This window comes from Merops nubicus, unplaced genomic scaffold (assembly GCF_000691845.1).
Source record: "Merops nubicus isolate BGI_N331 unplaced genomic scaffold, ASM69184v1 scaffold45429, whole genome shotgun sequence".
Classification (NCBI taxonomy): Eukaryota; Metazoa; Chordata; class Aves; order Coraciiformes; family Meropidae; genus Merops; species Merops nubicus.
The window spans coordinates 1-15,339 of NW_008633928.1; the positions used below are offsets into that span (position 1 = coordinate 1).

At 47.7% G+C, this 15,339-nt stretch overlaps 1 protein-coding gene across 1 annotated transcript; it reads left to right on the forward strand.

Moving 5' to 3' along the window:
* Positions 1-7,460: 7,460 nt before the first annotated feature.
* On the forward strand, positions 7,461-12,150 carry MXI1 (MAX interactor 1, dimerization protein; the record flags this gene model as incomplete). The annotated part of the gene is made up of 3 exons (XM_008948405.1): positions 7,461-7,575; positions 8,748-8,919; positions 10,247-12,150. Coding segments are annotated over 3 exons (451 nt in total), but the record flags the coding sequence as incomplete, so codon positions are not given.
* Positions 12,151-15,339: the final 3,189 nt, after the last annotated feature.

A 15,339-nucleotide genomic window follows, 5' to 3' on the forward strand; every position in this document is an offset into this window, starting at 1 on the left:
TTTTTATTCATTTAAATGAAGCTTCTGTATTCTAGCTCTCTAGTTCAAAGGGAAAAATTTCAAGATATGCAACAAATAGGACCCAAAGGCCCAGAAATTACTGTGGAAGAGAAACAGCCCCAGTATATAATTTCAGCTTCCGAATCATAATGTTGGTTTAGTATAATTGTTTGAGATCTGCTTGTTATAGGATTTCTGAGTGCAGTCACAGGGCCCCGTTGAGACATCAGTGCATTTGGAAACTGTATTCTTGTTCCAAAGAGTTTTCAGTCCAGTGGACTGTTGGAAAAGAGGACAGAAACAAAAATCTCTGTGGGCTGGGGGATGATGGCCACTGACAGCAGAGCGGAGCAAACAGTCCATCCAGCCTTTGCAGTGCAGGTCAGGGGACAGAGTGAAAAGGAAGGAAGGTGACAGCGACTCGGTGTGAGATGAGAGCAGTCCTGCTCCCTGGAGTACCCTCTGAGATGAGAGTAGGACCCCGAGTCTTCCAGAAGTGTCCTGCTCACAGCTGTGTCCCCAGTGCTGTGGCCTTGAATCCTGGCAGTGGAAGCTCTCTCGCATGTCCACGTAACTCAGGGTGTTCATAGGCCAACCCTTGGACCCACTGAACAACTTGATGTTCACGTGATGTCTGCAGTTTGGGCAGACTGACCAGCCTTTGGGAGGCAGCTGGAAGTGTCTAGAATCCCTCCGTACTGGGGGTTTTTAGGACAGCCTCTTTCCAAGTCCACAACAGAGGGCACAGGCAGTAGATTTTAAGGTAAACTCTTTGCTTTATGCTTACCCTAAGGCTTGCAGCTTCTGTAGATGCAGAGAAGGGTTTGTGTGCTACAGAACTTGCTGTTTTCCCCCAGTATTTCAGTTTGGGAAGATGCTCCCTTTCCCGGTGTACCTTGGCTGGGCTTGGTGAGCGCGGTGGCAGCTGGACAGAAGGCCGCTGCTGCAGGGTGCATCCACACGTTGCTGTTTGTTCCACCTCTGCCCATGGGCTTGAGTCAGGATGCTGCTCCCTGGAGCACCCGCTGCCTGCCTCTCGTGTACCCTCTCACCAGGCAGAGGTGCACTGATCTGTGTGACTTTGCTATTATTGTTCTCACTATTGTGTTTAATCGTAGAGCTCTTCATTTGTGGTGTGTTTTGCATCTGCACTTGATTTCAGAGTACAGCCGGATGCATGTTCATCTGCTTCTGCAGACGGATCTGGTACGCTTAAGATCAGGCTGAAAATATTGCCCGTAGACCTTTACTGTTATTTTAAATTTCTATTTATTAGCTATCCCTGCTCTGGGCGCTTGGCAAAACACTTCCTGCCCTGGAGAGCAGCGTTCCGTGAGGAGGGGCTGCTGCCGCTGCAGAGAGGGCTGGGCTGGGCAGGGCAAGGGAAGAGACACCGTCCTACAGTGGCTGTTGGAGGCAAGCACACCTCTGACCTGGGAACTGCTGCTATGAAGGGTACTGCATTCTCCCACGTTTTCCCTGCCCTGTGGTTTTTGCATGTGTTTCTCATTACTTTTATCTCAAAATCATTCTCGTCCAGTGAATTATTGATGTGGGGTCGCTTGCACTTCACCAGGAATTGCTTTCTTTAACCAGTGATCCCTCCTGAATTTTTTAAGCAATCTATTAGCTTTGAAATCCAAACAAAGTTGGTGGTTTCTAATTTCAGGTTAAATTAGATTCAGCTTTGAAAAGGTGTAGAGGGAAGAGGAGAGGGGCAGAGGGGAAGGATGATGATGACCTTTTCCATATTAGGATCTTCCTTCTGCTGGTTCTTTTGGTGCCTTCTTTAGTTTGGTTTGATTCTGTTTTTTTAACATCTTTTGGAGATCTAGTGTCTGATTTAGCCTCTGTGGGGTTTGAGCATATTCCTAATGTTGAACACATGCTTAAATCCACTGTTGAAATTCAAGCCCTACAGACCTGCAGGCACAGTACAAAAATATCTGGGAAATACTTTTCTTTTCCCTCAGATGCTCCCTTCTTTCAACACACAAAAATCAGAATTCAGCATTTTGAAATGCTGCTGGAGGCGAGTTGGTCATTTCCTGCTGGGGGGCAGGCTTGGTCTTTTAAAGATGGGAAGAGAGTGTGTGTTTGTGTGAGTGTGTGTCTGTGTTTTGCAGATGTTCGGGCCTTGGTTCAGCAAAGTCTTATCAGCGGTGTAAGACTGGGGGCTAGTGCTGAATCTGGTAAACCTGCTGCTTCAGGGCTGAGCGTGCACGTGTATTGGACTGACTCCTCAGCAGAGAAAGTTTCTTGTTTCAGTGTCCGTTGTTTCCCCGCTTCTGATGGGGGTAAAAGAAAACCCAAACCCAAAACCTGTCCTGGCAAAGAAGCTACAGTCTCTCCAGGGATGGTTACGTTCAGGGGCAGCTTCCTGACAGCAGTGCTCATGGCCATTGCTGTTAACAACTGCAAGAGAAGGACTGGACCCGAGCGAGGGGGTCCCCGCTCCACAGAGGGTGCACGGGGGGTTGGCCGAGCCCGGGGTGGGAAATGGCGTCCTTGCAGAGGTCCCCTTGGGCCCTGAAGGCAGGCAGGTTCCTAGCTCCTTTGTAGATGCTTTGTGGCCAGCAGACACAAGTCTTGGAGCTGCCATCACAGGTCCCACAGTTCTCTGGGGTCTTCCCGGCAGGGAAGAGTCTGGTGGCTTTGTGCCCAGCTTGCTGTGGTGCAGGATGGTGGGGTAGGTTGATTGCTACCCAAACCCCTCCAAAACGTCCTCAGAGGAGTGAGAGAAGGGTAAACGGGGAATTGTTTTTGCACCCGCACCTTTTTCTGCACTGCAGTTTTGATCCAAGCAAAAGGGAGCTCAGTTCCTGCAGTGGAATTTGGGTGCGTGTTGTTCAGTGAGACAGCTGAAGCTATGAGCAAAAAGCAGGAATAAATAGAGGCTTCCTCCCCATGCCTTATATAATCAGAGGGGATGATGTCATTGGGAGCCGGGAGGAGAGCAGGCTGTGGAACTGCAGCTCTCTGCAGCCAGGCAGAGCCCAGTGCAAGGAGGGGCTACCCAGAGCAGGGCCAGGCTCCCCTCTGGAGGGGGGCTCTGGACACAGGGCCAGGGGCTCAGCCTTGGAGATAACCCAGAGGGGAGAAGTAGATCTTCCAAATACAGTCAGAAGCTCTTGCACAGGTATAAAGGGAAAGGGAGAGAACAGCATGTGCCCTGTGGGCAGCAGCAGGGCTGCCATTTCAGGGGCCAGCACCCCTTCTATCCACGTGCAGCCACCTATAGCTTGCTGTGGGGCTGCTGGGCTTGCTCATCCCTCTTCTGCTTCAGTCTCCTGGTCTGTCTATTTAGGAGCTGGCCTGCCTTTTCCCACAGCAGCACCTGACAGAAGAGAGGGCATCCTCACTTGACTTGTCTCCACATCCCAGAAGAGAACTTGCTTCTAGGCTTCTCCTGACCCTGCAGAGGGGAGGAAGCAGAAGTGGCAGAGGGCCTCTCTCCTAACCAAAGTTGCTGGGTGGAATGAGATAGGAGGTTATACTCGGCTTGCTGGGACAGAGAGGTGTGTGTTAGGTTCTGGTTTTCTGAAGCCTCTCAGGTGCTTTGCTTGTTTCCGGCCACTCTGATGCCCCACATGTGAATCTCAAATGGGAGTCTTCTCCCTCATCAGGCTGAGCAGGAGGGGGGCACTAGGCTGCTCTCCTGAGAAAGAGGAGGGGCACCTCCTTTCAAATTCTCCATGGGTTTCTTCTTCAGCACATCCAGCACCTACCATGTGCTCCGGATGCTGCTGTGAGATCCTGATATTGTTCCAAGGCTGCTATGTAGGCAGGAGCAAGGGCTCCAGCTTCTCCCATCTCCCCTGCAGCTAGCGTGCAAAGGCTTCAGCCTTGGCTAAAACTGGAATTCTCCTTCTGTCATCCTCTGCCTTCCCTGGGATGAAACCGATGGGAGGCAGCAGCCCTTCACGTCAAGCCAGAGTTGCTTCTGTGTTATGTAACAATATGGGCATTTAGAGTTGTTTTTCCAGATATTGGCAGATGCGTCAAATATTGGCATAATCCAGTGGTGTACATGGACCGCCGTCTGGCTCCGTCTGGAGCCTGCACAGTGCTGGTGTTCCCACTGAGGGCAGGAGCCTGCAGCACGGTCCAAGCCACGCTGCAGCGGGGCCCAGGTAGACCAGGGGAGCAGACGTTTGTACTGGGGCCTGGCCTGCAGGACACAGCTGTCCAGCTGCAGCTCCAGGCCTTGACAGGGCAGAGCGGTCTCTCTGAGATGGCCTCTTAGCTCAGTTTGCCCTGATGTTCTTGAGCTCTGGAGGTTTATTTCTGGGTTTTACTGAAGCCACCTATCAATGTGTCAGACCTGACTGCCTGCTCTGTGGTTTAAGAATCCACCATGGTCCACCTGGGCTGTTGGCAGTTGAGAGAGGTTGGGGACTGTGACCAGGTTAGATATTAAGAATTAGAAGGCAAAGTATTGGATGGGGAAGAGAGCTGGGGAAGCTAATTTGATCTCTGAAGGAAAGCAACACACTCATGTGCTGGAGCAGTTTGTGGGCTTGGTTGCTCTTGGCTGTCCCAGCTGCACCAGGGGGTGTTGTCCCCAGCAGCGGGAGGTGACCAGTGGGGCTGAAGGGCTGGCTGTCCCACTCTGCTCCAGCCTGGCACCGAGGCTGGCCCACTGCTGCCTGCTGCTGGCCCTTGTGCCCTGCCCGAGGCTGGGCGCTGGCTGGAGATGCAGCCGCAGGTAGGTTTGCAGCAGTGTCATAATGGCCATCTCTGTGAGCTCGGGCCAGTCTTATGGGCTTCCAGAGCCAACGTGGGGATCCAGAACTGGGACAGTGTCCCCTCTGGGGCCATGCGTGATGGGGAAGTAACTGTCAGTTTTTCCAGTCTCCTCATGAGGACTGACCCTCAGAGTGCTTTGTCCTCTCCCTACCTGTGTCAGGGCATGCAGAGCACAGTAACCTTCGATCCATGGAGGTCCTGGGACACAATGGGAAGTGTTTCAGTGTGCAGGGTTTTATTGTGTGGCTGGATCTTTGCGCATAGCTTTCAGGTGCTTAACACAGTTCATCTCCTGCAGTCTGCACATAACCCAGCTTTTGACATGGCAGATCCGTGCCACCCTTTTAACCGCCATCTCAGCAATCCAGCCAGTGCTTGCTGCTGGTGGCTGCTTCCAGTTGCACTTCCTGGTGCAGCACCTTCCCCAGTTCCTGGTAGGACCTCCAGAGCTGAGACTTGGCCCAAAGCTCAGGCTGTACGTGTGTTTGTTGTCTGTTTCTCTCTGCATTCAGGAGTGGACTGTGATACGTTTGACACTGGTTAGATACTGATTCCCACAACTTCTTGTTTTCTGTTGCACAAATAATTCAGTTTTCACTCTGGGCTGTGAGCCACCCTTGCCCAGCAGGACAGGGGGGCAGTCTGGGGTCCCTGCCTGTATCAGCTGCTGTGTAGCCAGGCTCCTGTCAGGTGGAACCAGCCCTGCTCCTCTGCTCCCCGGGCTGTGTGCACATCTTGAGCTCTGCTCGAGCTGCTCTTTTAACTTGATCTGATCCCGCAGGTGAAGTGCATGGCTGGGGCTCATGCTGTGAACAGACACGTGCAGCTCTGTGCTGCAGCTTGATGGCTGTGCTTTGGCAGCTCTGACTTGGTGACCTGCCTCTGTGACATTCTGATTCACAACCCTGAATGTCTTTAACCACAAGATCAGCTTCCTCTTCCTTTCTCTGGCTACAAGAAGTCAGTGTCCAGTCTCCTGTGGGATGCTGTGAGCGATAGTGCGGTGTGAACGAGCAGTGCTTTTTCATTGCTGGCCACAGAGGTCATCATGGGACACTGGGCAAACACCTGCAGAGGGGTGTACACAACTGTTGATCAAGCTCTATGTTGAAAGTGGGCTTCTAGGTAGAAAAAAATTCCCCAGTCTCAGCCATACAACCCATAAAGTCAGTGGGATTAGCCCTAGAGCAAGCTGAGAAGTAAAAGATGAGTGATGTGATTGTTGGTTTGGTTTTTTTTCAGTTTGTTTTTTTGATTATGATTTCCCTTTCCCCACCCCTCTAGTTGCTAATATTTAGTGAAAACATGTGTTCTTCAAGGGCCGTGCTGGTCACATGCAGCCCTGTGGCTGTTCTTGAGACAGAGTGACGGGCCCTTCGTAGAGAGATTTATAGTAGCAATGGTGAGGAGCTCACAGCTACAGCACTGCTGGTGAACACTCCCCTGCACTGACAGTTCATCAGCAAAACCCCTGACCCTTCCACCCTTAATCATCCTTGCTTGTCACTGACATAATTGCCTGATTACAGACTTCTCTCCCCCACCCCTTTCAAACAAGGCGCAAGAGTGAATTTGAAAAACAAATGGAAATGAACTGTCTATGCTCTTCTTTTTTCTTTTTTTTCTTTTTTTTTTTTTTTCCCCCAGCATTGAGATGGATCAGGCTAAGATTTGGTTTCTTTGTGCATGAGCAGGGGCTCAGGATTGGCTTTCAGGACTCTTTTGCACCGGTGTTCCTTGCATGTGAATGGTGGAGCTGATGTCATTGTGTTATTGATTGGGATGACAAGTTTGGACATAAATCATTAATGTCTGGGAAAGAGAGAGGGAGGGGAAAAAGGCAACCCACACTTGATAGTTTTCCATAAATCTGCTGTTCGCTCCTGCGTAAGTGATACAGAGGATGAGGCAGCTGGAGCCGTTTTGCTGTGCAGCCCAAGGATGGTGTGCTTTGCCACTGCTGCCTGAACCGTTTTCCCCAGTTTCCATACTCTGCAGAAAATGGCTTGTGTCATCAGCGACACTGTCGTGCTTGAGCCTGTCTTTGTAGACGTGAGCCAAGGTCAGACGACTGCCCAGGGGAAGGTCTTGGGTTCTCTTGTTCCCACAGACCCTGCAGCCCCCAGCAGCATTTCAGACCTGGGCCCAGGAAGGAGTGAGAGAGCAGTTCTTTGGAACTGCCATCCCTCAAGCTCCCTTAGCTGCCAGCAGGGGTTGTTGAGGTGTTCTGGGCTGACCGTTTTTCTCGGTCATTTTAATTGTGTGCAAAAAGATGGTGCTTGGGTCAGCTCACAGCAATTGTCCCCAGGCCAGCGGAGCACAAGCGTGCAGAGGGTCGCGGTCACGCGAAACTGCTTTCACAAAAGTTGTTCTCAGCAAAACAGACAGCAAGAGAGAGAGGAAACCCACGAGATACTTGTACCGTTTGCCTGTGTGCCTTACCCCTGCACAAAGTTCATCCAGATGAGTCAGATTATCAGTTCAGACAGCAAGAAAACAAACGGTGCCTGTCAGAGGTTAGCGATAATGCAAGTATTGGTGAGCAGATGATGTTTGCAGTATAAATAGTTCAGTAGTACCTGTGGTACACCAATTTCGTGGTGTGTGGGAAGAGGGAAACGTGAAAACTGCCTTATAGGAGGGAAGTAGAGAAGGAAATGACATTCCCTTTCTGAAAGCACAGCTCTGATCCTCCTCTTCTCCCCTTGCAGCCGAGCTCACCTCCGCCTGTGTCTAGAACGCTTAAAAGTTCTGATACCGCTAGGACCAGACTGCACCCGGCACACCACGCTTGGGCTGCTCAACAAAGCCAAAGCACATATCAAGGTAAGAGCTGCTTCCCCGGCTGCGTCCCGCCGGCGCGCTCGGGAAGGGCGATTCAGTCCCTCGCTCTGGCTGCCTAGAGGGGGCTCTGTCGAATGAGACTAACAACACCTTCAAAAAAAAAAAAAGGCAAGCAAGCGTTGCCCCCCTGGTTAATCATTTATCATTGCTACGAGCCACGTTGTTAGAAGAGCCCATAATGAACTCCGTTAGCTACGGAAATGATTGATATGGAGAGCAGGAGCCTTGTTCTCTATGGTGAGCTTTTGCTGACAGCTGCATCTCTTTAAAGAAAAATACCTACTGTTGAATGACTGCATTTTGATGGGAAGTGCAGCATTTTTTTTCTGGTGTGCCTGGTGAGTTTCCACTGCTGAAGCATTAGCACAAACCACAAGGCTGTGAGACTGGGTTGGCGTGCTGGGGTTTTGTGTGTGAACCTGCCAGCTAGCCCAGTGCTCTTCTAGATTCACTTTTGGCAAAGCAAAGCATGAAAAGAAAATGAAGCATTGTCAGTATCTGGAAGAGACTGAAATACTTCGTTGCAGGTCAGGATAGTGGGAGGGAGGATGGGTGGCGAAGGAGAAAAAGCACTGCCGAAGGGACAGAGCTCGCCTGAAATGACTCCTCCTTATGCAACGTGCTTGTCGTAGGAAACAAAGAACAGTGCCCTGGTAGATTTCCCAGCTGTGATCAAAGAAATCTGTAGTAGGTTATGTAAATCGCTTACTGAATAGAAAACTGTTTCTGAGAAATCCTGCTAAACCATGCAGCAAGGAAGACAGAACTCCCAAGGCACCTTTTTGTGTTACAGTGGATCATAACAAACCCCGGTTTGGTTAAGGGATTGAGGCCCCTTTGTGGACGGATTTGGTAATACAAGTGGCTGAACCCACATAGAATGATCCACAAAATTGAAATAATTTTGCCTGTAGAGGCTCTTTTCTCAGACATTTTATACTCTTGTATAATTTATTAGGAATTGAGAGGTGGAAAAGGTGTGAGGAGGACGGCATTGTTCTTGGAGACTGCAAGTCAGCTTAGTTCAGGGCTCCTTTGCAGCTTAAATCCTTCTGGGACCTGGAAAGGTCTAAGTAAAGAAGGTGGCTTGGCAGTGCAGGTGGGAGGGAAAGAGGAGAGAATGAAACTAATTGACTCGTATGTGATCATGTCAGAAACTTGAAGAGGCTGAGAGGAGAAGCCAACACCAGCTTGAGAACCTGGAACGAGAACAAAGGTTCCTAAAGAGAAGACTGGAACAACTACAGGGTCCTCAGGAGATAGAGCGAATACGAATGGACAGCATTGGATCTACCATTTCCTCGGATCGCTCGGACTCGGAGCGAGGTGAGTGTCCCTGCACCAGCACTGAGTCCCCAGCACTCTGTGGAGCTGGGGCAAGAGGAGATTCATCCGTTTCTTGTCTCTCAGCCACCCCCTTCTTCTGGCCTTCAGTATATTTAGGCTACTGGGTTTGCTCACATATATACACAAACAGAAAAACACATATTTATATATACGTGTGTGAAGAGATTAGTATTTTGCCTGAGTTCCAGTTAAGTCTGGATGAAACGTTATTATTGTCAACTTGAACAGATTTTGGTAGCAGTTAAAGTGACCTGTTTCTTTTAAAAGCTTTCTGAAATGTTAAAGCACTAGTTAGGAAGTGTAATGTGATCACAAGGTGGTAGCTAAACACCCAATGATAAAGCTGAGATATCCACCGTACTCCTCGGTCTGCCGAATCTCTCTGCAACACAGGAGAATGTAAGGAGCTGTTAGTGGGACTGGAACAGACGTGGCAAAACAGCATCCGGCTTCTCATTCTGTGTTTGTTCCACTGGATAACCAAGGTACCATGGCATACCCGAGCAAACAGAACCAACCAAATTGCCTCTTAAAATGCCCAGAATCAGTCCACATACACCCCCTGACTTTTATTTCCCAAGCTTCCATGGAGTTCATCTCCTCAGTTAAAACTGGATAGAGGAGATCTGAGTGGCTAACTGAATTTGGGTGAGTCTGTAGTTTGTTGGTGGGTTTTTTTGTTTGTTTTTTTGTTTTGTTTTGTTTTGTTTTGTTTTTTCTTTTTTTCTTCAATCCCTTTGGAAAACAACATGGAAACAAGGCTACCTAGTAAACTAGATCTCTGTTTTCTAATTCTTTCTTAGAAGTATTATTTATATTCTGAAATCCACTCAACATCTCTGAGAGTAACTCGCATCGCCATGGTGATGCATTATAATGCCCTGTATGAGTGGTCCTGGCTTTGGCAACGTAATATCAAGCAAGTGGCATGTTTTGGAGTAATTTCATGCTCCATTTTCTCTGCTGCCCTCTGTTTTTTCTGTTTTGGTTTGTTTCCAACACTGGGGTAGTAGATCTCCGAAGAAAGAGGTAGTGGAACAAGTTCAGTGCATGGAGTGGCCTACCTATGCTGATAGTGCTGGAGGAGTGAAAACCCTTTGCCAAGTCCCTAAGAAAAACTCCAAGCTGCTGTCTAGTCTTTTTATATGTCCACATGTCATCCTGCTCCAGGGAGAACATGGGAAGCCTTCCTGCTGTCCTGCGGCCTCATCCCTGACTGAGGGAGTCCCAGCAGCTTGCTAGTTTGAAGGGAGCAGTTGGGTCTGTGGTGCTAACCTGTGTGCTTTTCTCTCGCTTTCCTTTTCAGAAGAGATTGAAGTGGATGTTGAAAGCACAGAGTTCTCCCATGGAGAAGTGGACAATATCAGCACAACCAGCATCAGTGACATTGATGATCACAGCAGCTTGCAGAGTATTGGGAGTGACGAGGGTTACTCCAGCGCCAGCGTCAAGCTCTCGTTTGCTTCCTAGAACCAAGTGAGACAACAGTGCAGGGCGAATGATTTTACTGGGGTGATCAAACTGGGTCCTAGATGCCAGTATCCTCTTTCAGAAATGACATATTGACAGCTAGTCCTGGAGAGACCTGTATATAAAGCTTTTTGGGTAAGGGAAGCCTCCACAGAAACCCACACGTGTTCATTTGGTCATGTTACCAATCCCAATCCCTGCTGGCAAAAAGTTAGACCAAACGCTAGTCCCTTTGAAGTCAGTGAAATCCGCTTGTTTCTGTGGGACCCGGATCTAGACCTTAGTGACAAAACACTTTGTTTTGAATTTATTTGTTTGAAAGAGGATACTAGAGACTCATGCCCCTCTCTTTCCGTCATGAGATTTGAGAAATGCCAGGATTTGTTATATTGCATTCAGGTTGAACAACCTAGTTTAGGCCCTTCTGAAGAGCTTTTGTGGTCCTAAAAGGACCGTGTCGTACAGTTTATCACAATTGGATGCCGTTGTCATGTCCTAGGAGATCTAAGAAGGCTTTTACGTAGCCTCGAAACCACAGCGACAGTAATGATTGAGGTCTCATTCTGTGCCCGGAGAGAGAGAGGGGCAGCAAAGAGAGATGTTCAGGAGAGAGCACCATTCAGCTCAGCTTTTTCTTGGGCGCCATTTAAAAAGCAAGTACCTCTGCTGCGTGGCTAAAGCGAGAGGTACACCCTTGTACTCCACCAGCACGGGGTGGGCGGTGTCGCGCCTCGGGCGGCAGGTCTCCCGGCAGACGCGCGCTCACGCGCAGACACACCACCAGCTGAGGACAGAAAGAAACCAGCACACACCAGAGGTGATATGACAGGAAGTCATGCCCAGATACTGAGCCACTGTAACCTTTTTATTTGAAGAGATTTTTTGATAAACATTTGTAAATGTGTTGGGAGGGAAAACACCCCAAGTCTGATGCGTCTTTTTAGAGCTTGTCCATACGAAACCTTCGATGTCTTTTATATGAATTTATGCCATGAGAAGATCTCTGTTCTGATGAAGCACTTGACCCGATGAAATGCAGAGACGCTTTTTGCCGTGCACACGATGGATGAAGGCTGTGCTAGCTGGAAGAGGCCAGGTTTGGTGGGGGTTTCTTCTGTTTTCTTTTTAGAATCATTCCCTTTGCTGACTTTTGAAGTTCCAGTCCAGTAGTTAACCTAGTTAAGCTCAGCACGTCTCTCATGTTAATGTAAAGTTTTGACTGCACGTCCTGTTCCCAAGGGCCTTGCCATCTTATCTGTGCAGGTGCTGTTAAGAGCTATTATAGCGAATGTTTTCTAATTTTCTCGGAGACGAGCATTCTAACCTGCACTTTGAGGGCTTTGCTTTTTCTTTTTTTTTTTTTTTTTTAATTTTTGTCTTTTTAATGGCCAGGATCATCTTGTTTTCCAAGTTTTAAAAAGCTTAATAGAGTCCTCACCTATGGCATTGTTTGAAACTTTGTATATCCTTAAGTAATTTAACTACCCCTCGTTACTAAGAAAAAAAAAAAAGAGGAAGAAATGCTTTATAAATTGATAACTTATTGCTGATTTGAATGGGTTGTTAATTTCAGTCCTTTAGATTTTATTTTATTGTTTTAGGTAGGGCTGGGCAAAAAGAGGTAAAATAAAATAAAAAAATAAAGACAACCATATTTAGCAGTGCAGTGGAATTGTGTTTAAATGTTAGCATATGGTCCCCATTAAAGTAGCACTTTAACGCCATTAAACATTTCTGTATTCAAAATGAGTTGTGTTCTTCCATCTTGATCATTCGTGTCACTTTAGCTGGCTCTTTGTTGTTGTGCCCTGAGATCCTGTGATGAGAAGATCCTGAGTGAGTCTGCTGCAGACTTTTGCTTTATGATAAGATGCCTGTGCTTAAATATTCTGATGTTTCCCCCTGCTCTCTTCCAAAACGTGTCATCCCCTGCAAGAGGCACAACACACGTGCTTGAGTAGAGAAATAATCTTTCTGTGGCTGTAATGGACGATTTCTGTTTGGTTTGGGTTTTTTAAATTAATTTGCTTTGTAAGTTTGTATTGGGTGCTGTTGTTAAATCTGTTTTCACTTGTGTGTATGTAATCCAGTGGTGCAGGAGTCCACCGCAGACTGGATTGAGCTCTAGGTTAACAAATGGGGCCCGAGGATTTTCAAAGAAGTGCTGCTTTGATTTGTGTTTGGGGTCCATATAATCTCTGGATAAGACAAGGTTTGGGACAGTCCTCTGAGTGGTGAAAGGTGGGAAACTTTATCTCTGACAGGGGCATATTTATTTATTCATTGCTATTCTCCTTGAAAGTGTTGACTATTGGCAGCCCTCGTGCTAAGCAGTTGAATATCAGTGGGATTTATTTATTTAGGACCCTTTTTCGGTATCTGTCCCAGCACATCCTCCTTCCTGTTATTCCTGTTGTTTTAAATGACCACTTGAGAAAGAAATACCACAGCTGAGCGACACTGAAGTTCAAGGGAAGAGGAATGGCTTTGCTCTCCTAGTTGGTACAAAACAGTGACATGTGTGTGGTTGGAGTCTGTGTCTGAATGTGTCTGAAATGTTTGCTTGTATGCTCCAGGGCCAGTTTGGGATCTCCCACCTTTTCTAGCCTGATGAACTTCAAGGGGTCTTGATATCAAGTGCAAATATAATGGGGGAAATGTAGCAGCAGATCAGCTTCCATCACCAGCCACCTGACTGACCGCTCAGCGAGCAGCAGTGGTCCAGCCAGGAAGAGGACCAGGGCTAAAACAAAATCAAGGGCCTTTTTGATAACTGCTGAAGACATGGAGTTGGTTGCTCTGGTGCTGGGGGCTTCCTTATGGCAGGTCTTAGCAGGCTTCAGCTAGAGCTTGGGTAATTTCTTATATTCCTGTGGCTTTTTGAGGTTGGGTTGCCCTGCTCTCCTACGTTACTGCATTGTGGACTCTGGTCTTTTCTGCGTCCTTGCGCCTCGCATGGCCAGTCATGCCCCTCATGTCTCCCTCACTGGTCAGGTCTCTTGGGTTGAAATGTTCAAAATTACTAATTTTCTTACAGAAGTTGCTGTAAGTTACTTTTAAATTATTGTACAGGCCAAATCATCTGGTTATGCAGGACATCAGTTAGATGATCATAGTAGTTCATTCTGCTTAAAAATGCATGAATCTCCTCAGTCATCCCTGTTTGTGGCAAGCCAGAGTAGTCCTGTGTGCCAGATCTGCTTTAAGGTCATGCCAATTCTCCAAATACAATCAAAATTCCTCCTGGCCACTCTGTAATCTTGTCAGAGGGATGCTGATGCACCTTGAGGGTCAAGCCTCTTACCCTTTGGAAGCTGAGGTGGTCTCTTGCTACTGAACTCTTAAGAGGTTCGATACAGAAGTGAAATTTACTGGTTTGCCCCAGAAAAGTGCTTGCAGAACCTGTGTTGTGTCCGAACTCTGCCCTTAAAATCAAACAAAAGAGTTATTTTCATTCACCCCAAAAGATAAACACTGTTTGGGTTCCCAGCTCTGGTATTTTTTTAATGCACAACTGCTTGGGACCTGTGCTGCTTCTGAGGCCTCGTTTTGCTCCTCTGCAAGCAGAGAGTGAAGTGAAACACTTCTCTCCTGGTCTCCTCTGCAGCCCTCGGTTCTGCCCACCGCACTCACGCTGGTTTCACCCAGAATAACACTTTTTCTTGCCACATGGTCATTTGGGCATGGAATCACATTTTCCTTTCATCTTTGCAAAATTGCGTGAGAGGTTTTTTTTTATTGTTTGCTTTATTTTTGAGTTTGTAGAGTAATAAGCCCTAAATCTAATCTCTACTTAAATTTACAAGAGTATGGTGACTCTTCCTGCAAAACAGAACTGGGTGTACTTCCTTAGGCACACCCACAGGGGCACAGCTCCCTCAGCCCGGTCTGTGAGTCCTCCCCCTGGAGATCAGGCCCCAGCGGGGCCTTTGGCGGCGGACAAAGCCATTAAAAAGACCATCCAGCATTTCCCTTCCTCTGGCACAAGCGTATTACAGCGTGTCACCTCGTGCCTGCAGACAAGGTGGAGATGACTATCCGCCTGCATTTGTCATGGTTATCCTGTGGCAACTTGTCACTTGAAGGTCATTTTCATGTCCATTCCATTAGAGGCACGCCAGTGGCGAAGGGGATTTCAAATCCATCTGTCTCAAGAAATCTGTAGGCCAATAGAAACGGGGTTAACTATACAGAATTCTTTTCCAGGTTTTGTGTTTTCCTTTTGGGGTTTTTTAGTTTGCTACCATGTTTCTGGCCTGTGAGCTCCATCCTCCTTTTCTGCTCTTCTCTTGTACTTGCTGCTCCCTGTTTGCAGTCTGTGTTTCTGTTTTGCCCTGTTAAAATGGATGAAGCGTTTGTTTTCAGTGGATCTGTTGTGTGCACTAAATGGACATAGTGGTTTTCCTCTTTTTTACTTTTTCCCCCTTTTCCTCAGGATCATAAGCTTTTCTTGTTGTGCGTTTTCTGACACCAGCCATGCATCACTGGAAAAAAAACCTGGGGTCATTTCCTGGAAGAGAATGGTAAAACCCAGGAATTCATTCTGAGGTTAGGGAGGTGATAGTATTAGTAATGAAAAAGTCTATAAATAACAGAATAAAGTTTTGTTTTGTTTTTTTCTGGGGCTTTGTTCTAGGGACTGATTCTCCGGTGAGTGATAAATTCATGACCTGATAGCAACTGGACCTCCTCTGTGTCCACCATAGTGTCTCTGGATTGTCCTGTGGGACCCTTGGGGAAGAGGGTTGTCTCCTTCTTCCTCTCTGTTCACCAGTCTGAACAAAATAGGAAATACTGGTGCACTGTTGGATTTGCTTCCAATTGGCCAACATATCCAAGTGATTTTTGGGAGTATGAACGCAGGAGAGGAGAGTGGTTGTCTGCAGGGAAAGGCAGGATGTTTAACTGGGGATAGGACCTCAGTGCTGT